This window comes from Seriola lalandi, unplaced genomic scaffold (genome assembly GCF_002814215.2).
Source record: "Seriola lalandi dorsalis isolate HSWRI2012SDOR001 ecotype SW California unplaced genomic scaffold, Sedor1 jcf7180002054884, whole genome shotgun sequence".
Lineage (NCBI taxonomy): Eukaryota > Metazoa > Chordata > Actinopteri > Carangiformes > Carangidae > Seriola > Seriola lalandi.
The window spans coordinates 344,462-367,933 of NW_019525436.1; the positions used below are offsets into that span (position 1 = coordinate 344,462).

The window sequence follows — 23,472 nt, forward strand, 5'->3', positions numbered from 1 at the left end:
ATGATTCACATCATTTTCATACTCATCAAACCATTTAGTGAATCCTCACGCCCTATGGATGGGGGCATTGTCATCTTGTTTTTTTCCAGGTTTTTCCCTCGATTTGTCACTCGTCTGTATATTTATATAATAATTATATATATTAAGGATAACAGCTCCTAAGAAATAGTTATGTAGTTTTATACACCAAAACCGCAGACAGCTGGTATTGAATTAATCTTTTCAACTTCCTCATTTTTATATATTTCTTCAAGAAAAAGGGTTGGGGCCCTTTTATTCTAATCTAAACTGTCCATGGGAGTCGCTTTTGCAAAGAGCGACCTCTTTCTGCATCATTGTTCGTCGCTGCCTTTGGTTGAAATCTTGCACTTTATTGCCAACATCACTGTCACCTTTGACTCATGGCAAATCTTGTTCTATGTTACACAACACAAGCACACAACGACACCCAACGTGTTTATAAAAGCATTGTTGAGCCGTGGTTGGTCTGAAATCACTGGAAGGGACAAAGTCCACTGTCTTGATACAGTCGTCTCACTATGGAAGAATTTAAGTCAACGGACAAATTCCTTGCTGTGTGCACATCGTGTTCCGTGAGTGTTATTGTTTTGTGATGGCAAGGTCATAAACTGTATCAGGCAGAACCATAAGACTGGGTCTGAGTCAAGCTTTCACTGAGGGCCGTTTCTTTCTTTTTACTTTTTAAAACACTGTCAGTAAGTTTCACCCCACTGCACTGAAGATGTAAACAACTAAGTACAATGCTGGCTTTTTGCTTTTCATACAATTTGGAAAAGGCCTAATCAGCTCATATACACATATATATGATGCTTCATTGGTTTGGTGAATCGTCCTGCTAGGGGTCTCTTGGTCACTTGTCATTATTATACATTACATGGGATTTCAGTATTACAGACACCTTAAAGTTAACTTTTGGTCAATTTTTAGCCACAAGGTATTGGGCAGTTACAGAAAATCATTAAATTTATTCTTGATTGAATTATTTCTATCTTAGATTAAATTGAATTTCTAGATTTTACAGTGGGAGTCTTGTGTTGAGCTTGAGTGCAGTGTGATCACATGATGTAGTGTTTAGTAGGCAAGAGAAAGATGTGATTTCCATTATTTGGTTGGCAGTAAAATGTTGGTCAGGGATAGCAGCTTGTTTTCCGCACCTTGGTTTAATGCATACTGGTAAACTTCAGCTTTGAGAAGTGAGTCCAGAAAGTGTTTTATGTTTGAGTAAAATAGGTATTTACTACGAGAGATGCCACCAATAATGTCAGGTGTAAGCCAAAATATTTCATAATCTGTCATTTTCTCTTGAATCTCCATTGTAGGTCTTTGTTGAATTTTAAATCTCATTACTACTGTGTCTCCATGTCATGCTGTCAAAGCTTGTATTTTCCACAGAATGGGTCTTCTAACGCTTGCAATATTTTCGGTACCTCAGTGTCTCAAGCATTTAATTCTAAGACACGAGCACCCTCTACTGGCCAAACAAATAACATGCAACCAAACAGAAAACACTGTAGACATTCCCAGAATTTCGCAGTTTGTGAGAGATTATGCTTCTGTATTTTTAGTTTGTAGAATGTAGTAAGGATGTATCAACTATTCAGATAATGACTGCACATTTCATGCAGCATCTTAACAAACACAAGCTCTTCTCCTGGGATCTCCTTACAGTCAATTGCCCCAAAGGTAAAAATCCCCTGTAAACCACATGGCATGTTGTATATGGTGACTCATGATGTGACTAATGGCTTCCCCTGACCAAGTTAATAGGAGTCTAATAAGCTTGTATCAACATGCTGTATTCCCTTCAGTGGGGTGTGTGGCGATGAAATTTCTTATGCTCCGCATGTAAACCTGTTCTCATCAAGGGAAGAAGGATACAGGAACCAAAACAAATCAAAACTAAGTCTGTCAGTCGTTTTATAGAAGGAGGAATTCCTACATATTTTCCCATAGACACATTCTGTAAAAGTCTCTTTACAGTTGGACTTATATAATTAAATATTATAAAATGCAGGAAAAATTTGTTAGTTGTAAAAGGGAAATACTCATGTGTTTTCTTGATGGGACTTTCTTGATCTATATCGCTTTTATAATTGTCCATCAAATATAAGCCTATATTATACAGCCTAACACTTCAGGAAGTCACTTCTCTCGGCCAAGAAATAATATGCTTCATTATCCACAGTAAAACCACAACTCCTTTGTCCACTTCAGTTGTTAATTAAACAAGATTAAACTTATAAAATAAAAATTAATTACTAAGCTTTAGAGCTGCCAGTAGGTGGACTTTGTTACCTTTGGATGAAGCCAGGCAGTTGTTTCCCCTGTTAAGACAATGCTTTCTTAGCTGCAACTTAATATACGTTTTTACAGTGCACTCTCGGCAGGAAAGCGAAGAATTGTTTCCTAAAACGTCTTACTACTTTTCTAAGGACAAACAGTAGTTTAGTTAAACTAAAAAAAGGGAAAGCGATCCAGTTCTGGAGTCATCTGGCATGGAGAGTGCAATGTCAACATGAATACATGAGGAACTTAGTTGTCTTATGTTTAAAATAAAACTCTGCAGACTGTTGGCCCTTTGTGGCACATGATTTACACATTTTGACTAAGACCTTTGGTTCTCACATTGGAGGATAACTTAATTCCATAAACAACCCAAAGACAACCCCAGCACATTTGGCCTGTTCACATACAGTAGTAAATGCTGTTTACACATGCAGGCAGCTGAGCAGATACAGAGCTGAAGTGAGAGAAATGGCGACATTGTGTATCATAATGCTTTCAGCAAAGACGTTGACCAAACTGTCCATGCATTCATACTCACACAAGTCCGAGTATACCATAGACCAATAAAGTTTAAAATAAAATATACTAACATTTATAACATACAAACGATTTCAGTAACTTCAGTTACAAAATTTAAGAATAGGGAAATTAATTACAGTGAAATATTGTACAATATATAGTGCATAATACTACTTTAAAATATTTTTTGTAGTAAGAAATTCAGTCAGTATCATCTTGCTTATCAAAGCACAACATTTTTTCTTTTCCTTCATGATTTGGTTAATGAACTAGCAATGCAGTAATATCTGTTGCCCTAATCTATCACACGCTCATAATGTCTTTCCAGCTGTGTTTTTAATTGGTCTTTGCTGCAACATATTCCAGACTTCAGGATAGAGCCATAAGCCATGTGGGGAAAAAAAGAGAACTGATATATAGGACCAGTTGGTTATGACAGTGTTGTTCCATGATGGTTGGTACAGTGATTATGAAGTGTGGACATATGCCAAGTAGAGATATAGATTCATGACTACAGCTACTTAACCACTTGGAAATTTGATTCAGGCAAATAAAATCTGCAGACATTTAAATTTGGCTTTGTACAAAGGAAGGCCTGTCAAAGTTGCTATTACAGATCAGAGAGACCCAAGTCAAGCGTTTTGTTAGTACCTACTTTACAATCAGACTGAATTGTCATTTCATTTCGCTGAACAAATCACAAGGAAATTCCTATTGCCACGTGTCAGAAAACAAGGTGTAGTGGTGAGAAGTTTCCAGTTATTGCAATCATTTTTGTCACTGGCATCAGAGAAGAGGACTCCAAAGCTGTAATCTCAAAGCTTCCGAGTCATAGTGGTGATATTCAGTGAGTTATTTTGGTTTCTAAGAGAAATTCCTCTGGAAAAATGTGAGAAAATTCCAGGAAGGTAGAAAAGCCTCTGGAATCATGGAGCATCTTAATCCTTAAGATTCCTTCTAATATGAGCGGTTGCTCAGCGAAGGGATGAAGACTTTTATGGAGCTTAGGAGTTTCTCATGTAGAGAAGAAAATGACAAAAAAGTTATATGAAAAACAGGAAAAGAATACAGTGTTACAATAAAAAGGAAAAATGAGACAGTATGGGGGATGATGTTTGTGGTTGATCACGATCTCATTACAGATACAACACTAATTAGACCGATGCTATTATGTTCTCAATGGTGTTTCACAGCCTCGTCGTGTTTCATTCTCATCAGATATGTACATCTTGTGAACTCAGAAAACGGCACAGTGCACAGGGAATCTAGTTTACGTAGGCCAGGATCCCCCAGAGTCTAGACGCTGGTGGTGGTGGAGTAAAGTCAGCAGGTGGTTGATGGAAACATTCATTTCAATCTCCTGGAACATCCTGGTGGTAATGCTGGTGATGGGGAAGGGGTGGGTTGCACAATAGAAGGCGTGAAAGACAGAATGACAGAATTGCAATGATGTTCAAACAGCATCTTATGGGCCGATTGGCTCCAAGAAAAATCATTGGCTAGACACGGTGACATCAGAAGTAACAGAGAAGTTTAGAGCAAGGAGAAAACAGCAGAAATTCACCTACAGAGGAAGAAAGGCAAAATGTAAAAAGAGATGATTGTATGATTACAAAGTAGTTTCAAAGGAACAGTATGTATTTGAAACAATTTAAAGAGGAGTGCTGAGATTTTCCTCTATTGACCACTGACAGGTTCTAAATGAGTGTATCGTACCTTGAAACCACATTAACTCACTGAGATGGATGCTCTTGTTTCTTCCTCACTCTGACTGACACACACACACACACATACACATACATACACACACATATGCATAACAATGCATAAATAAAGATTCTTCATTCTTTACCTCATAGATGAAGAAAGTGACTCTTTCATATATTTGTATATTTCTTGTTTCCTTCTTTTCTTACTTTATTATTTAATTCGTTTTTTCATTCATTGGTCTACCTGCTTGTCAGTGGCCTAAAGCAGAAATGGACGTTTCTTCAGATGACACACTAAACCTTGATCATTCACTCACTTCATTTATTCCTTTATTTAATACTGTATCTATTGGAGTATGTTCTTTGGTCATCTGTTTGTTTGTTTAACTACATGTCATTGTACAGAATTAGTTCTCATTAATGTTGTTACAGCTTGCCTTGACACTGCCCCAGTCTGTTAGTCTGTCAGGAATACTATGAAACACGTAGTAGGCAGGGAGCCAGATTTCAACCCAATTGTAACCCAGTGCTTCTGTAACTAATAAGAGCTTATAAATGAAAAGCTGGTTTGAGTAGGTTCCTCACATCAGAGATGTCACAGTCAATTTTGCCGACTCCAGATGGCTTAACATTGAATTACACCATCACACGTCGACTCATATGTACAGCAAATCATGGCCCTGTGGCTCAGTGGTTAGCTAAATGTCCCAGCCTCCCCAGTTGCATGGTCTTGTGGTCTCATGGTCTTGTGTTTGTATGATTTTTTTCACGGGTGCTCTGTTGCCTCCCAGAAATGTATGTTACTTGTAACATTACATCACATAATATGATCTCAGAACTAGAGTTAGTCTCCAGGTGCTGCACAGTTGCTGCACACTGTTCCTACATAGGTATAAGGGGTAGAGGGCAGAGGATGACTTTCCATACAATGAATAAAATATGATTAAACTCACACCTCTGTGTGACAGTTCCTGTACAGTATGTTGGCAGAAACTTAGCCCACAGCATCTCATCCTCACATGTTCATCTTCACCATGCTGGCTTTTTCTAAAGCAGCTTTTACCACCTTTCAGAAAATCCCCATAAATCCTCAAGTACTTGGACATGTAACAAATCAGATTACCAGTCCATACCACACAACTTCTACAGAGCTTACTCTGGTCTCGCTGCATCTGCTGATGACAGTTTAAGATGCGTTTGATGAGTTAGTGACACTGATTCAGGTGTAGCAGACAGGGGTGTAGATATGCAAACACTTTATTAAGGGTGTCTGGATCTATTTATGGCTAACTGCTCATGCACTCTCTCAACCAGCTTGACACTGAAGATGTAGACCCCTAGCCATAAATATTTTTCAAAGAATTTGTTAGTATTTGCATGGTTAAATACGTGGTATTCCTCTTTAACTGGATTTTCTGCGTGACATTGTCCCGTCAAGGAGGACTTGAAATGCATCATCCAGAGAGGTGTCATATTCTATATATATAATGCATTATGAATAAATGTTTACATGGGAGTCATACATACGTACAGTACATTCATACATTTTTTGTATTATTATATGTTACGCATCAAAGCTGCAATACATAATATAACAGAACATAATAATTTTATATTGAATCCTTCAACGGAACCCCCCATATCCGAACCTTTTATAAACAGTCGGGCAGATGTATATTCCAGTTTTGGGTTGGATCTACCTTGGGGTGCATTGAAAACAAACCATGGCAACCAAAACCTTATTTTCTGGTGTTAATGTTTATCCTCATTAAGATGGTACCCAGTGAAAAATGTTACTAGAAATAACATCTCTGTATCTTTGTTATCTATACTCACAGTAGCAAGGAAAAGTGAGTGAACCCTTCGGAATTATCTGCATTTATGCATAGATTTATCTTAAAATATGGTCCGATCTTCATTTAAGATCTTATACTGAAAACAGCATTCACAGTGTAGGTTGGAAAAAGTCTGTGAACCCTGAGGCTAATGACATCAACAGATGTTAATTGGACTCAGGAATTAGCAAACCTGGAGTCCAATTGATGAAACAATTTGGAGGTGTGGGTTTGGGCTATTCTGACTTAAAAACAGCACTCAAACATTTTGAGTTGGCTATTCACAAGAGACATCTGCTGATTTGAACCATGCCTTGAAAAAAATACATTTCAGAACACTTAAATCAATAATTACTGATTTGCATAAAGCTGCAAGGGTTACAAAACCATCTCAAGTTGAGATATTAATCAGTCTGCACTTAGACAAACTGTCTATAATTGGAGATGCTTTAGTTCTGCGGCTACTCTCCCTAGCCAGTTAAGTCCAAAAGCAGAACGCAGAATGATCTGTAACGCAACAAAGAATCTCAGAGTAATAGCAAAAGGCTTAAAGGAATAATTGGAGCTGGTTAACATCTGTGATCCTGAGTCTATACATTATGCAAATCATGGAGCATGATGTCCATGGCAGTAAACCATGGAGGAAGCCGCTGCTCTCATCTCATCACTATGTCCCTGACGTTTGCCAAATAGCAGTTTGACACTCCACAACACTACTGGGAGAATGTTTTATGGACTGATGAAACTAAGCTGAATTGTTTTGGAGGAAGTATGGTGGAGGGAGCATCATGATTTGGGGCTGCTTTGCTGCCTCTGGGCCTGGACAGCTGGCCTCATTGAGGGAAAAATGAATTCCCAATTTTAAAAAAGGTGTATTATTACCTTAAGCTCATTGTATTTGTCTACACTTGTGACTAGGCTGAAGATCAGATCACATTTTATGACAATTTAATGCAGGAAAACAGGTCATTTCAAAGGGTTTGCATAGTTTTTCTTGCCTCTTTCTGTTAAGTTTTATAGAAAACAGCAAAAGACATGATCGGAAAGCTTATGTGACTTTAAGCCTCCTTAAACCAGTGCTTATCTTTAGTGAAACAGACAGTAGATCTATAGTATGTTATGTTATTTTGTGTGTATATGATCTTCCTCATACAAAAACAAAGAAACTGTGGTGCCTATGTGGATAAAACTCCCGTCAGTGGTAAATGTGAAGTGTATTCACAGGACTGTAGTTATCATAACTCAGCATATTGGCACTGCCTCAGTGATCCAGCAGTAAACACCCATGCTCATATCCTCCAAAATCTTACAAAATGCTGACAGAGAACTGGAGGATATTTCAGAGAAGGTGAATGGTGGTGTTTTAAAAGTGAAGGACATTGGAGGAGACTAGGAGCAACTGCTGTGTTCTCTTCCAAAGAACACATCATCACTGTGGATGTGCTACTCTCTGACATTGGAGTCACAAAAACTTGTGTATCAACATCCCAGTATTCATGTATGAATATCAATCCGAAAAACAGTTAATTCTTTAATATAAAATTTGATTTAATTTTTTTTTTTTTTTTTTATTATAATGGCATACAAAACAAAACCCACATGACAGCAAGCATCGATAAGAGCAGATCAAAGACCCTAAAAGAAGAAAATAATAAATAATAAGATAATAATAAAAATGCCTGTAGATATACAAATTACATGGGAAGACATGCAGATCATAATTATACTGCTAATGCAAAACAGTAAAATACGCAGGAGAGAGCATTAGCGATTCACAGGGGCACTGGGAGGATGCTAGTGCACAGAGCATTGTCCACTGTGTATCAGGTCTGCTGTGCAATTAGGCAGGTAATTAGTGAGACTCAGCTCAAGCACTCTATTGGCAAAATTGTAAAGCTTTCTCCATACCACTGGTTAGCTTTATCCATTGAAACAGAATGCATTTTCTTGCTAATAGAAGAAGTTTGTTCAAAGGTTTCTGCTGGGCACTGGGTCAGAGAAAGCCCTTCTCCTAAAAAATACATCAGAAACAAACCAGGATCCGTTTGTATTTCCTTATCAAAACTAGACTTAAGTACTTCTGAGACTTTCTCTCAGAAATTCAACATCAGAGGGCAGTGCCAGATGTGTGTATGTAAGACCCTACCTTCTTCTTAAACTTGACACAGAGGGGAGAAATCCCAGGATAGAAAATAGTAAGGGAATGGGATGTGCCTTGCAATCTGTGAAGGATCCTGTTGTCTCTGTTAGCCTGTTTCACAGAGGGATTTTCCCTATCGACTCCACTGCATCAGACCATGCCACCCCACCCATACTCATACTCCCTCCCCCATGTACCTTTAATTCTGTCAGTGTTGAATGTGTTAAAGGACTGTAATTTTCCATAAAAGTGGGCGTTTTTCAGATTATAACTATTTCTCAGCCTGAAAAAAATCACCAATAATCTTGACCCCATGGTCATACCAGCACTGAAATATGCTCTTACACATTCCAGGGGGAAAGGTTTTGTTTTGTGTAATTTGCTGCAGGGCTGATAAGAGAGCCTTCCTTCCAGCAAACTTATTAATATATTTCCAGATTTTGATCGTGTTAATCATAATTGGACTGGACACAATTAAGTTTTGGGCTGGACACAAAACTTAATGTTATGATTTAAGATCTGAAGCAGATTGAGAATTTTAGAGAAAACATTAAATTTGTCTAGTGTAATTTGTGTGTGAATGCAACGTTCAATCTTAGATTCAAGTAATCCCGGCATTTTGTGAAATATAGCATTTTATATATTATAGAGAGGTAGTCATTGAATAACTCAAAGAAAGACACACAGCTATTAATGAATGTTCATAAAGTTGTGTTGTAGTAAAATTAAATTAAAATTGGCAAGAAAAAGGACAGTTATGTTTCCACTGGTTATTGTAGAGGAGTCATTTGACAACATTGAATAAAATCTAATTATTTCATTTATATACCAATTATCTACGTAAACTGTTTATGAGCACATCTGTGTGACTGTATGTTTGTTGTCCCACCTAATAATTACAGTCATCCAGTTTATGCCTATTGCACCATGTAGTAATTTTACAGCATTAAAGGCATGATTCCTATTTTTCTGACCATATTTATTACAGGTTTATTCACATGCATGTTCACAGAGTTTGATTTATAGATTAGATATCTGCATTTTGTTAATATCTCAAATGAGAAAATTCCAAATACAAATATTAAGAAATATTTCTGATATAAACAACAGCAATAAGCATCCATAACTTATATTTAATTGTCATCCAGTGTTGGTCCTACATCTTTTTAGATGGAAAAAACAGATTTGTTTATATTTATGAAAAGCAGATTGGATCAATAAGAAACTTTAATTACTTATTTGGTTTCTAACTCTACTGATTTACATATCCTGTGGCATGTTGTCACAGTTCACAGATAGTTATATTACTTCCTATTCACAAAATGCCTTGCTGTTCTTTTTTTCTAACAGCTCAAAAGGACAGTAAACAGGTAGAGGCTGACTGTGAGGATGTAACTCCTTCAACACAATCTCCAGAGGAAAACTCTACAGATGCTGTTCCCCCTTCCCAGCCCATCACTGAGCCAGACCCACCACAAATAGACTCTTCAGAAAAGGCAAAGGAGCCATTAAACAGTGGTGTATCTAAGCAACAATCTGCAGAATCGGATCCCTCAATACCACCCACCCAGGCAAAATCTAGTCCATCTCCAGCCGCACAATCCTCAACCACCTCAGCACCCAGACATCATGAAACAGGGGCCCTTATTGTCACTAAGACTGCATATGTCATACCAAAGAAGCAGTCTGGACCTCAGCCTCCGTCCGTGTCAGCCTCAGCATCATGCAAGAAAACTTCTTCTGCCCCCACACTGCTGAATGAAACCCGGAACCTGCCGGTGCCTCCTGCACCCAGTGCTCCCTCCTCCAGACCCTCTCAACCCAACAACCAGGTCAGACAGAGCATCCAGCGCTCCCTCACCAGCATCCTCTTCAAAAGGTGAGAACTATGTTACAGGTTTGTCTGAGAACCTTAGTCTGGAATTCTTTGATAATATAAAAAAGCATAAGTATAATCTGAAGTATAGTGATGGTTCAAGGAGCCAAACCTACAACCTACAGCATCTAAGGGGTGCAGATACACCATAAAATGATCCACCATTCTTTTCAGTACCAGGTTTTTATTGTTATATTTAGTATTTACTCAGATTACATACCTGTCAGTCATCTACATTTCAGTAGCAAGTATGCACATTTTGTAAATAATATGACTCACATATCATTGTTTGTCAAAAACAGATTATTTTCATCACATTGCATACTCCAGGAACATATCATTTGAGGCTTTTACGATTTTGCAACAATTATTGTGTAAAAATTGCTTCTCAATCTGTTACAATGCACAACAAATTTGACGACTAACAGCTTTTTTGGTTGTTAAGGGTATCTGATTGTGAGGACTTGGAAATGTCAGAGAGCGACGCTGCAAAGCTTGTCGCAAATATCGAAATGGAGATGTTCGACATATTCCGCAACACAGACAGCAAATACATGAACAAGTACAGAACTATAATGTTCAACATAAAAGACCCAAGAAACAAGGTTTGTACTGAGCTGATAGCCCATTTCTGTTTCGTGATCTTTGTTTTACATTCAAATAGAACCCTAATATTGCAGAAGTCTCTATAGTGAGGTTTTTATAGTGATGTTTTTAGCAAACTGATAATCCAGTTATGGGTTCCCTCTAGGGCTTGTTGTATCGGGTTGTACGTGGAGAAATCAGTCCCTTCAGACTGGCCAGGATGAGCCAGAAGGATATGCAGGCCACCAAGGCACCAGAACCAAGTCCGAAAGAAACACCAGAGGTAAAATGTAGTGCACAAAAACTAAAACAAAATCAGATATTACACTTGCACTTGTTCAGAAAGGTCAAACTGTGTTTTTTGTCAGAAGTGATTATGTTCTTCCATTGCTTGTGTCAATCTAGGTTAAAGATGCAGCTGCTAAAGCAACAAGTTTGCCGCAGAAACCTGAAGCAGTGAAGGTTGATTTGCCCAGTTTGAATCCTGCTAGACCTGATAGAAGATCCAACAAAAGACCTGATAGCACGGTGTGTATCTACTCATTTTTTATGCGCTCATTATACTGTGCCTCCTGCTCCATATAAACATTTCTCACGAAAGGCCAAGCATGTCTTTTTGGATTAAGTCTCATTGTTTGTGTGTTTGTGTCGGTATAGGTTGCTTCCCAGGAACAGAAGAGAAGTCTTCCTGCTCCTGCTCTCAAAAACAGAGCACTCTCAAGCCAGAGCAGTGCTACACCAGATATTTTAACGTGTATGCTTAAGGACACAACATCAGAGCACAAAGCTCACCTCTTTGACCTGAAATGCAAGATATGCACAGGTGAATTAAAAAGACGTTTGACAATAGATATGCCATACCTAGTAGATATTAAATGACTACCTGTTGTTCCTTTTACTATACAAGATTTTTATTCCTTCCAAAAGGCCAGATACTACCTGTGGAAGAAGAGGAACCCGCCAAGAAAAAATCCAAGGTTTCTGAAACAAGAGATAAGCACGAACCCTTCTGGAGAAAGTCTGCAGGAGATGACTCCCCTCTGCGCGTACCACCTGACTCACCTGACATGGATTCTCCAACATCTCCCTTAATGGATCCCTCATCCCGCCTTATCATCGACTCTCCAGCACTGACAATAGTAGAATCCCCTGCTTCCCCCGTAATGGATTCTCCAGCCTCCCCTACTTTAGAATCTCCTGCTTCCCCGGTCACAGAGTCCCCTGCTTCCCCAACTCCAGACACCCCTAAAGCTACTATACCAAAGAGAGCATATACACCAGTTGTGATCCCAGCAGTCTCCACCGTAAGCATCACAAGACGAGATCCCCGCACTGCAGCAAGCAGGTTCTCTGCCTCATCCAGTAGCACCTCAGGTCCCAGTAACGCAACCCATAACCAATCAGCCCCTTATGCCCCTCTTAAAGAGACTAGCTCTGCCTCGCCCTCTGCACCAGCATCCTCACTGCCACCAACAAAAACTTTACCTAAATCTATCTTAATGAAGCCGTCTTCCTCAGCAGATCCCAGACTCTATGGCGCATCCTCAAGGTATGTAAAGAACTGTGCAAATACCAACCTAATGAAGTGTTTCCTGTTTTATTCAGTTTTAGGTAGTAATAATTGGACCGAAATCAGCATAATATGTGGATATAATTGTTATTGTGCTGCTGTGGCTTGTATTTTAGGACCGTGATCTCTGAATCCCCATCTGATGGTGAGACGGTTCAGTTCCTGGCTAAGCAAGAGATACTGTGGAAAGGCTTTCTAAACATGCTCACAGTAGCCAAGTTTGTCACCAAGGGATATCTGGTTTCAGGATCTGCTGAAAACCTTAAAGCGGTATAGTGCTGCACAATGATAACTTTTATTCACAGATATATATCAAACAAATCTGTCATTGTCACCGGAACTTACTGTATGTTTTTTTTTTCATGTGTGTAGGACCTACCTGATACCATACAAATCGGAGGACGAATCATGCCTCAAACAGTGTGGGACTATGTTGCAAAACTAAAGACATCTGTTACTAAGGCAAGCTGTATATATAGTATTTTTTTCTGCTCTGTATATAATGGTGAAAATATATCAATATCTATATTACTTTTTTTTTGCTTATTAGGAGTTATGTGTGATCCGGTTTCAACCTGCAACAGAGGAGGAAGAGGTAGCCTATGTCTCCCTGTTTTCATACTTCAGCAGCAGAGGTCGTTTTGGTGTTGTAGCCAATGGCAGTCGTTCCATCAAGGATGTATACCTTGTCCCACTCAGTGCAAAGGAATCAATACCATCAATACTACAACCTTTTGAAGGACCAGGTGAGATAATTCCCCAACTACAGCTTGTTTAATGAACATTTGCATTAATTAGCTTGGACAAGCACCCACATATATTGACAGTATCAACAGTAACACCTTGTATTCAGCTATAGTATCTCACCAAATTAATCATCTGCTGTTGTTTTTCCATTTTAATTACATTGTTTATGGGGTCAAATTGAGAGGATGACAGGTCTTGTTGTTCCATCTACTGAATGAATTGACAAATGTTATCCAGTGAAACACTATCTCTCATTTCTCTCACATCTCTTATGATTAAGTAACAAACTTACTTCTAAGGGATGTAATGTCAAAATTTGACAGCTATGCAAATATTTTATTTGTGTTTTTTTTATCATATAGGCCTGAGCTGCCCAGAATGGCCACATTCATTGAATAGGCCAAATCGATTTGAGTGCAGAAATCTAAACCGCCACAGGGCCATGAGAACTTGCTATATAATATTGCCATTCCTGTCTTGCAGTGATCTTGACTTATGAATCTGTCTTTGTGACCTGTAAAGCAATGAAATCTGAATATTTTGTGCACTTAATGCTCAAACAAATGTCTGCTGTATATTAAAATTAAGATTGTTTGGTCATATTTTTTATTTACAAACTGCATTATTTGAGCATAATGATAAAATATTTTTTACTTGAGGGAACTTTCTTCAGTTGAGAATACAAACAACAGCTGCCAGAGGTGTTTACCAGGAAACTATCATTTTTTAAATCACTTTTAAGTCACTTTTAAGGTTCTATTGTGATTTTGATTTCATCTTGCAATTTTTGGTGTCAGCCCAGGATGCAGAATGTATGTTATTTTTATCATTGGTATTGCTATTATTATCATTGGTTTATTGATAAATCAGTTACTGATCATAGCCCTAATGAGACCTACATTGACACCCATTTATGTCTATTTTGTAAAACTGAATAATTATTTAACCTTTCTGACCAACATTTGTTCTAATGATTTTTTTGGTTTTCTTTATTTGACAGGGCTTGAAAAAAAACGGCCCAATCTTCTTCTGGGTTTGGCAATCATCCAGAAGACAAAACGTCCAGGAAGCTTGCCTCAGGAAATTGAAGAGAAGAGACCCAAAGTTCATATGTCCAAAGATCCTATGTGGATCCCAAAACCTCCGGTCCTCTATGGGTCTGACAAATTGGAAATATTCCAACCCTATGATCCAGAGACCCCTACTAGTACCACCCCTCCTGGTTCGCCATCTTGCCCTGGTTCACCATCAGATTCTTCGTCTTCTGGCTCAGTTACTGTGCCATCTCTTTTGACTTCTATGAAAGCGAATCCTACTGTTTCTACCTCAGCGATTTCTGCTGTCACTCAGTCCGCCTCCAGTAGCATCTCTGACAAAAATCCCACTACAGCATCCGGTAATAAGACACCACTACAGACTATCTTGAAAACTTTGTTTGGCAATAAGAAAGACTCTCCTGATGAAGGTTCTGCAACAACAACAACAACAACAGTAATTGCTAAGAAGAATCCAGTGTTTTCTCAGGTGTCCGCAGCAATGGTGGATCCAATTGTCCAACAATACGGGCAGAAATCAAAAGTAAAAGAGATAGAAGAGGACAATGACTTTGACAGACCATATGACCCAGAGGACGAGTATGATCCAGCCATGGGATTTGGAATGGTTGCTTCACAGAACATAGAAAAAATTGAGAGAGATGACCCTGCATTATCAGGCTTTGTAGATGATGATGTAGCCTATGATCCAGAGGATGAAACTATCTTTGAAGATATGCAGAGTGATACTGTTATAACAAAGGCCCCTGTTCCAACGCAAACATCAGATTCTTCAACATGCCCAACGCCGCTTTCAACCGAAGTTGTAACACCAGCTGCCACTGCTACTCCAGTGCAAACTTCTACCCCAGCTGCAGTAATGACAAACCTTCCTACAGGCACTGTGGTTGTTTCAGCTGCAACACTGACTGAACAACAGCGCATGCTTGAGGAGCTTAATAAGCAGATTGAAGAGCAAAAACGGCAGTTGAAAGAGCAGGAAGAGGCACTACGTCAACAGAGAGAGGCTGTGGGTATGTTCATGGCTCACTTTTCTGTTTCTGATTCCCTGATGTCTCCACCAACAAAATCTTTGCCCCTCAGTCAACTGTCATCTCTGCAGAGTGGCATAATGGAAACAGAGTCAAGGCCTTCAGAAACAACAGACAAGACCAGCAACCCTACAGAGACTCTGAACAAATCAGATGTGGATTCACAGTCTGTTAAGCAAGAAAACAACACTGCTATCCCTACTTTAAAAAATAAAGACACAGATACTGTTGCAGAGCAAGATGAAACACAGGAAAATGGTGAGGATAGTGACAAGTATTCCTCTGCTGGAGAGATTGAAGATTCTGATGTAGCTTATGACCCAGAGGATGAATCACTTTTTAATGAAATTCAAGACGATGTATTTCAAGGAAGTAGTGTAAAGACTCGTGATTCATCAGGGCATAGTTCCAGCCGCAAGGGTGCGCCTTCAAATTCATACCGCAGCAGAAAGCAAAGGCTGTCACCAAAGAAGCGAAGTCATCGTGAAAGGGACCATAGAAGTCCTTCAAGAAGATCACAGCGGCGTTCTCCCTCACATTCCCGGAGACGTAGAGAAAGGGATAGACACAGAAGAAGTGAAAGGGACAGGTCAAAGCATAGAGCTAGAAGTCAGACTGAACGCCAGGGTCGCCATCATAAGGAGCATTCTACGCGCCGACATTCTCGTGGCCGTAAAAGATCCCCGTCATCTCCCAGAAAAAAAGATTCTGTGTCCCTTTCACCAAAAGAGTACAGGGGACCTTCCCCTCAAGTCCTTGAGAAATCTAAACATGCAAGAGTTCCATGTAATGCTCCAGAGTCTGTTGTTGGACAATTTGTAGAGAGTTACAAAACATCGTCTATCCCGGTTACTATTAAAAATGACCCTGGTGGACATCAGTTAAAATGTAATCTTGCTGAGAGCCCTGACTCCTCTCCTCATTCACATGAACTTCTTCACAATGTGAAGCTTGAGAATTCAGAACCACAAGAATCCCATGATCTTCAAAATAATTCAGTCAGTGGTTCTTCTACACAGGTGGAGAAACCCTCTCAAGATGAAACCTTGCTTAAAAACAAACTTGAAAGCCCAGTTCCTCTTAGAGAAATTGACCCACCCATTCGAGATTCTCCTCAGAGCCCAGATCCAGAACCACAGTTCTTGAAACCTAGCAGCATAGAAGAGAAAGACTCTGTTAAGACTGAGGAAATCAGAGATCCTGAGATACATACCAGTGCCTCAATGCCATTTGTTAAAGTTGAAAATAATTTTCTGTCTATTGGTGGTCAAGCAACAGTTTCCAATATACAGGGGACAATATCAAATGTTAGAAATTCAAATTATGGTCCTCTACATCTACAGGGCCCAGGTGTCAGAAATCAATGTATGATAGGGGTAGACAAACAGTTACGGGAAAGTCCAGGCTTAAAGCATCCAGAAATTATGGTTCAAGGCTCGGGACCTGAATTAGACTCTACAACAAATCATCCAAGAAATCCAGGACTAGATATGAAAGAACCTGGACATAGTGGACAACAGATAGGGCCTGATATGAGACGTCTAGACATGCAAGGCCTGAGCCCCAACATTTGGGGTTCTGGATCACAGATAAAGGACCCAAGGGCAGGGATGCAGAGTTCAGAGCCAAATATAAGAGAACCAAGTATTCAGCATCTCAGTACTGATAGAATTGGTCCAGGTCCGGTCATGAGCGGTAGGAATGCGGGAGGAATGAGGAGTACAATGCCAGATAATTCAAATATGGGAGAATCAGGGCTACACAGTGAGAGGAGAGATCCAATCATGAAGGGCCCTTCACCAGATTTATGTGGGCTTGACATAAGTGGCTCAAGGGGCCCTTCTTCAGCTATGTATCATCCAAGGGGTCCACAGATAGAAGTTAGGGCTCCAGATATTATAGGAAGAGGAAGAACCCAAAAAGATGGAGGTGAAAGTCCACACACTGGGGGTATGAAATCTGCTATGATGAGAGATCTGAGTCCAGATATTAGAAGTCCAGGTTCATCTTTCAGGGACTCAAGAAGAGTTCAAAGGCAATCAAGACATGATGGCAGTCCAGTTTTAGAAGAAAGAGGCCACCAGAAAGGGAGTTTTCAGCCACAGGGAAGAAATACAGACTTTAGTAGGGTGGGTCAAGAAAGGAGTTTTGATTCAAATGCATCTACAGGTTCAGAGGGTAGAGGTCAAAGAACAGATATACTATCCCCATCAATGACAGTTGGGAGGCAGGTCCCACATATAGGGCAAGATGTATTCATAAGAGGACCAAGGTCAAACATAAATTATGAAAGTGGTGGGTCTAACATTTCCTGCATTGGACAAGACAGTAGTGGGCCTGGAGGACATTTCAAGGAGCCAAAGACAGATATTAGGACTGAAAGGAGTGTGCATGGCCTGGACATGAGGGAATCAGACACTATACATGAACCAAGAAAGCAAGATATGACAGGAGTAAATTATATGAGGCCTGGTCAGGATATGGATAGTATGGTTGTCTCAGATACAAGGGGTGATAGAAGTGAGTCACATGCAAGGAGTTCAAGCAGAGACATTGGAGAAATGGGTCCAAATAGGAGGGATGCAGACATGCAAGGAAGAAATTCAGTTCCAGGGCTAGAGAGGAGAAATGATCAAATGGGTCAAGAAGACAGACGTCCCATGCCAAACATTACAAATCCAGATTGGAGAGGTCCAGGACCAAGTGGTGTTGGCCCTGACATCAGGGGTCCTAGGTCTCAAAATAAAAGCCTGGGTCCATATGCAAAGGATTCAGATTGGAGTGGCCCAGGATCAGATATAAGAGATGATTGGAGAGGCCCAGAGAGGAGAGGTTCAGTTAAAGGAAGGCCATTCATTCAAGATGAATGGGGAATCCATCCGTCTGATAGGAGAGGCCCAAACATGGAGAGTCAGGAGCCTTCCAGAGAACCAGTGGGTTTGGATTTCATGCCACCAGCATCTGAAAGGAGAGGACCTTGTATGGATGTCCCACTGCAAGACAGGAGAGGACCAGTAGGTCCAGATTTCAGGAAACCAGAGTCTGAAAGGAGAGGTCCAACTATGGACAATCTAGGACCTGGCATGAGGGGACCAGGGGTTGACAGGAGAGGTCTAGCTTTGGACGGTCCTGGAACTGAAAGGAGGGGACCTGGAGGTCCACAGTTCAGGGGGCTAGGACCTGAGATGAAAGGCCCACCTATGGAAGGTCAGGGACCTGAAATGAGAGGACCAGCAGGTACAGACTTCAGGGGCACGTGGTCTGAAAGGAGAGGTCCTGATATGGTTGGTCCAGGGCCTGACAGGAGAGGACCAGGAGATCAGGATGTCTGGGGACCAGGCCCTCAAAGGAGAGGTCCTGATATGGTTGGTCCAGGGCCTAACAGGAGAGAACCAGGAGATCAAGATGACTGGGGACCAGGGCCTGAAAGGAGAGGTGCAGCTATGGAGGGTCCTAGACCTGGCAGAGCAGGGCCTGGAGGTCCAGATTTCCGAGGGCCAGGGCCTGAGAGGAGAAGTTTATCTATGGAGAGTCCTGGGCCTGACAGTAGAGGACCTGGAGGTCCAGATTTCCGAGGGGCAGGACCTGAAAGGAGAGGTCCAGCTATAGACACTGTAGGACCTAACAGAAGAGGATCAGGAGGTCTAGATTTCAGTAGACCAGGGCCTGACAGGAGAAGTCCTGCTATGGTTGATCACGGGCCTGACAGGAGAGAATTAGGAGTTACCAATTTTACTGGGCCAGGACATGAAAGAAGAGGTCCCTTTATGGACAGTCAAGAGCCTGACAAGAGAGGATCAGGAGGTCCAGATTTCCGGGGACAAGGCTCTGATTCAAGAGGACCAGGAGGTTCAAACTTAAGAGGGCCAGGATGTGAAAGAAGAGGTCCCTTTATGGAAGGTCAAGGGCCTGACAGGAGAGGACCAGGAGATCAAAATGCTGATGGTCCTGATAAGAGGGGACCTCATATGCGGGGTCCAGGACCTGACTTCATAGGACTGGGGTCTGAAAGAACTGGTTCATATATGGAAGGTCCAGGGCTTCACAGTCAAGCACAGGGAGAAGCATACTTCAGGGGTCCTGGGCCTGAAAGGAGTCATCCAAATATGGAGGGCCCTGGGCCTGACAGGAGAGGACCAGGAGGTCAAAACATGAGGCGACCAGGGCTTCATCATTCATGTCCAAACATAGAGGACCCAGAACCTAACAATAGACATACAGAAGGTCCAATTTTCAGGGGACCTGGGCCAGAAAGAAGACCTCCAGATATGGAGGGAACAGAAAACAGCAGGAACTTTCAAGGAGGCCCACAGTTCAGGGGGGGTCCTGAGCCAGAAAAAAGACCTTCCGATATGAAGGGCCCAGAGTTTGACAGGGGAGGTCCACACTTTAGAAGAGGGGGGCCTGAAAGAACTGTTATGGAGGCTCAAGGGAAAGGTCCAAGAGGTCCAGATTTTAGAGCACCGGGTTGTGAATTTAGAGGTCCAGATGCAGAGAGCCCACGGCCAGACAGGAGAGAACTGGGGGGCCCAGGCTTCGGAGAACCTGGGCCTGAGTGGAGAGGTCCAAATATGGAGGGCCCAGGACCTGAGTGGAGAAGATCAGGTGGTCCAAACTTAAGAGGCACAGGAATCAGGCAGAGAGGTCAAAATACAGATGGTTTAAGACATGACAGAAGAGATGACTGGGGAGGGGCTGACTTTGGAGGGTCAGATCCGATCCAAGAAAGCCGAGATATAGAGGGCCCAGGATCTGATAGAACAGAACAAAACTTGAGGGGTCCAAGGCCTATGAGGAGAAACTTTAGAGGACCAGGGCCAGAGATGAACAGTCTAAATCGGGGTGACAGATGGAAAGGGACAGACACAGAACCATGGTTAGATGAAAGAGGGACCAATATGGAGGCTGTTGTAAATGAAATAGAATTTTCAGGAAATCATTGGGAAAGACATGGCAACAGTGGTCCACCACCTATCCACGAGGGTCCAGATGAGCAGTGCCAAGAACATAGTATGCAAGGTCCTCATAGTGAATGGAGATGCCCTGGAGGTAGGGGGCCAAAACCTATGCAGGAAAGACCAAATATCCTACTTCCAGGACCCATGAGGGGTGTAGGAGATGATTGGAGTGGTCCTGGTTGTAGGGGCCCAGGGCCTACACCGGATGATCCAGATATGATGTGCCTAGGGGTAGGGCCAAGGGGAGGACCTGGAAATGAATGGAGAGTGCCTGGTAGAGGGGGTGCTGGGCCAAACAGAAGGGGAGGGGGGGCATTTTTCAGAGGAGAAAGGGGTCCACATATTAGAGGACTAGGCCATGATAGAAGAGGTCAAAGCATTAGAGGACCAGGATCTGAGGGGGGTCCAGATATTAGAAATGACTGGAGGCAGCCAGAATTCAGGGGGAATATAAGAGGGCCAAACATGGAAGGACCTGATGCCCATAAGAGAGGCCCAGACTTGATGAATTCATGCCCAAACAGGAAAGGATTTGAGATGGAAGGTCTTAATAGAATGGACCCAGGAGGTCATGATTTAAGACGCCCAGGAAACAGAAGTTCAAACATTGAGGGTCCAGGGACTGATGGGAGGTTTTCAGATTGTGGGGGGCAAGGATCTGAAAGACGAGGTGCAGACATGGAAAACCATGGACCAGGTAGACAAGGATTTGAGCATGATTTTAGAAGGGAAAGGAGAGGTCCAGGCATGAGAAGGCCAGGACCTGATAAAAGTTCAGATGTGAGACATGGGCCTGGGAGGTGGGATACAAACACTGAGGTTCCTGGCTCTGACAGAAGAGGTCCAGACATGATAGGCGTAGGTTTAGACTCAAGGGGATCTGAGCCAGCCATGAAGAATGATATGCAAGCTATGAGGTATTCAGATAAAACTGCATTACTTCATTTCAATAGTCCTCATCAGGTTACCAGATTCCAGGGTCCTAATGATCCACATTCTGCACTGTTCAATGGGCCCCCAGGTCCAGCTCCAAACAGTGGAGGAAAATTATGCCCAGATTTTGACAGCCCACAAAATCAGCAATCAGTTAAACCCCAGAGACACAGAGCTGCCTTACTTCCCACTCCGACAGAAGGTCTCATACGCTTCCCAAATCATAAGATCAACAATCCTGATTTCTTCAGCCCAAAACAATCACAAGTGGGTTTCTCTACAGATAGGGAGTGGGGTAGAGGTAGACAACTGAGTCAAAAAAAAGTGTTAGTCCATGGGCAAAGAGAGGAGCAGGAGAAAAGTCCTGCTGGTAAAATAAGCACATCTGTAGATGCAAACACAGGTGTTGGAATGGGCAATGAAACTGATAAACAGGGGAATTTGGATGCATCTGTAGAAACTAAAACTAATCAAAGTGGTAATAGTGATGGAAATAAAAGCAATGTCGAGCCAAGTTAGAGGCAGGCAAAAAACCATGGGCCCCTCAGGACAGTTAGGCTGCTGAACTAGATCTGCAAAAATAGTACCATCACATTGGATAGAAATACTATACTATAACACACACTGAATGTATTTTTCTCAAGGACAGTGATTGTCCATGTCTCATGTACAGTCAAAGCCATGCAAGATCAGATATTGTAGCATATGGAAATGCTTCATTATGTTCTAGTTCTGTCTTGTTTTGTTCAAAGTAAATGCATTTATTTTTGTTATGTGATTAGGACTCAATTCCTCTTGAATTTAATTGATAACCTGTGCATTCAACTCAATGTGTATTTCTATTTGGAAATAATCAGAAATGTTTTGTACAGAAAATGTACAGTTTTTGTTTCTTTGTTTTTTTTTTAACATAGCCATAGCGTCAGTGCAGTAACCTTGATCTGGCTTTTATGTTCCTCTACTGATAAAAGATAACTTGTTTCAAGTCAATAAAAGTACATACACCTTTTTAAATTTGTATTTAGTCTGATTTTGTCATTGATATTTGGATTGATTGATTGATTGATTGCTATGCCATAAGTACCCAAACCTGTTACTTTAAAAACATATTTTATAAAAGCACAATACCAATACTATTCTGTTTGTGGGAATAAATCAAACTTATATTTTTAAAATTTTTTAGAGGTACAATTTAAGTGTCTTTTACAGAAGTCAGGGATACATTTAGTTCTATTTTGCTAGAGACTGGTGTCTCCTCAGAAGTAATATCCACAAAAGGCCTAACAGTACAGCTTGATGTTATGTCATCTTGATGCAAGGCAAGAACCTCCAATAGGAGATGAATATAGACATAAAGTCTGGTTTAAACAAAATATAAACACTGAAGAACTTAAATATAGTATTTGAATAAATGTAATTTTTTTTACATTCCATCACTGAATTCATCCATTTCAATGGGAAGTCTTTTAAGACACAGAACACACACATGTATTGTTATAGGAGACCCTCCATACTCCCAATGCATCAGAGAAATATTGACCATTGACACAATTTATTGGGTTTTACCTGCCATGGTTCAAAGCAGCACCAGACAGACTTAAACTGTTTTGACACACATCATGACATGATCTCTATTCCAGGGAAATGGTTTTGGCATGTTATTTATTCTTGTGTATCATGTAGATTGCTGGGAAATACAATTTTGAATCATAAAAGGGCAATGTGCAGGTTTGTCTTGAATTGGAATCGAATTGGATCTATGCTGATAAGAGGACTGAGTCAGCTAGTAGCCATATCGTCCATAATCCTCCACCTGCAGAGCTCATGTTTTACCAAAGGGGGGCGACAGCATTCAGTTATATCTCAAGTCTTCGATCAATTGAAATTGATCTATCTTTGGTAATTGCAATAGTGAAATGTTACTGAATATGTGTACTCAACTCCAGTTATTAAGTACAAACTTGATGTACTAGTACTTAACTTACATTTTATGTGTTTACTCCTCTACATTTAGGAGGGGAATATTGTACTTTTGACTACACTGCATTTATCTGACAGCTGTAGCTCCTGGTTACTTTATAGATAACGATTTTACATTAAATAACACAAACTAAAACAAATAATAAGCTTAAGAAATTAAACACAATTAAAGTTTTTTTTTTAATTTCTAAAAAAAAAAAAAAAGTAATTTAGTTGTGGGCTCGGTT

General features: G+C 40.8%; 1 protein-coding gene across 1 annotated transcript in view; it reads left to right on the plus strand.

Annotated features, from left to right (window-relative positions):
- LOC111671551 (uncharacterized) overlaps positions 1-22,279 on the plus strand; it is a 33,894-nt gene extending 11,615 nt beyond the window's left edge. Inside the window, exons 8-17 of the mRNA XM_087179953.1 lie at positions 9,861-10,389; positions 10,832-10,991; positions 11,138-11,254; positions 11,377-11,499; positions 11,629-11,794; positions 11,899-12,520; positions 12,658-12,811; positions 12,914-13,003; positions 13,092-13,287; positions 14,289-22,279. Of these exons, the coding sequence (XP_087036079.1) occupies positions 9,861-10,389; positions 10,832-10,991; positions 11,138-11,254; positions 11,377-11,499; positions 11,629-11,794; positions 11,899-12,520; positions 12,658-12,811; positions 12,914-13,003; positions 13,092-13,287; positions 14,289-21,784 (9,653 nt within the window). The 3' untranslated portion in view covers positions 21,785-22,279. The remainder of the gene's footprint in view (positions 1-9,860; positions 10,390-10,831; positions 10,992-11,137; positions 11,255-11,376; positions 11,500-11,628; positions 11,795-11,898; positions 12,521-12,657; positions 12,812-12,913; positions 13,004-13,091; positions 13,288-14,288) is intronic.
- The last annotated feature ends 1,193 nt before the right edge of the window (positions 22,280-23,472 follow it).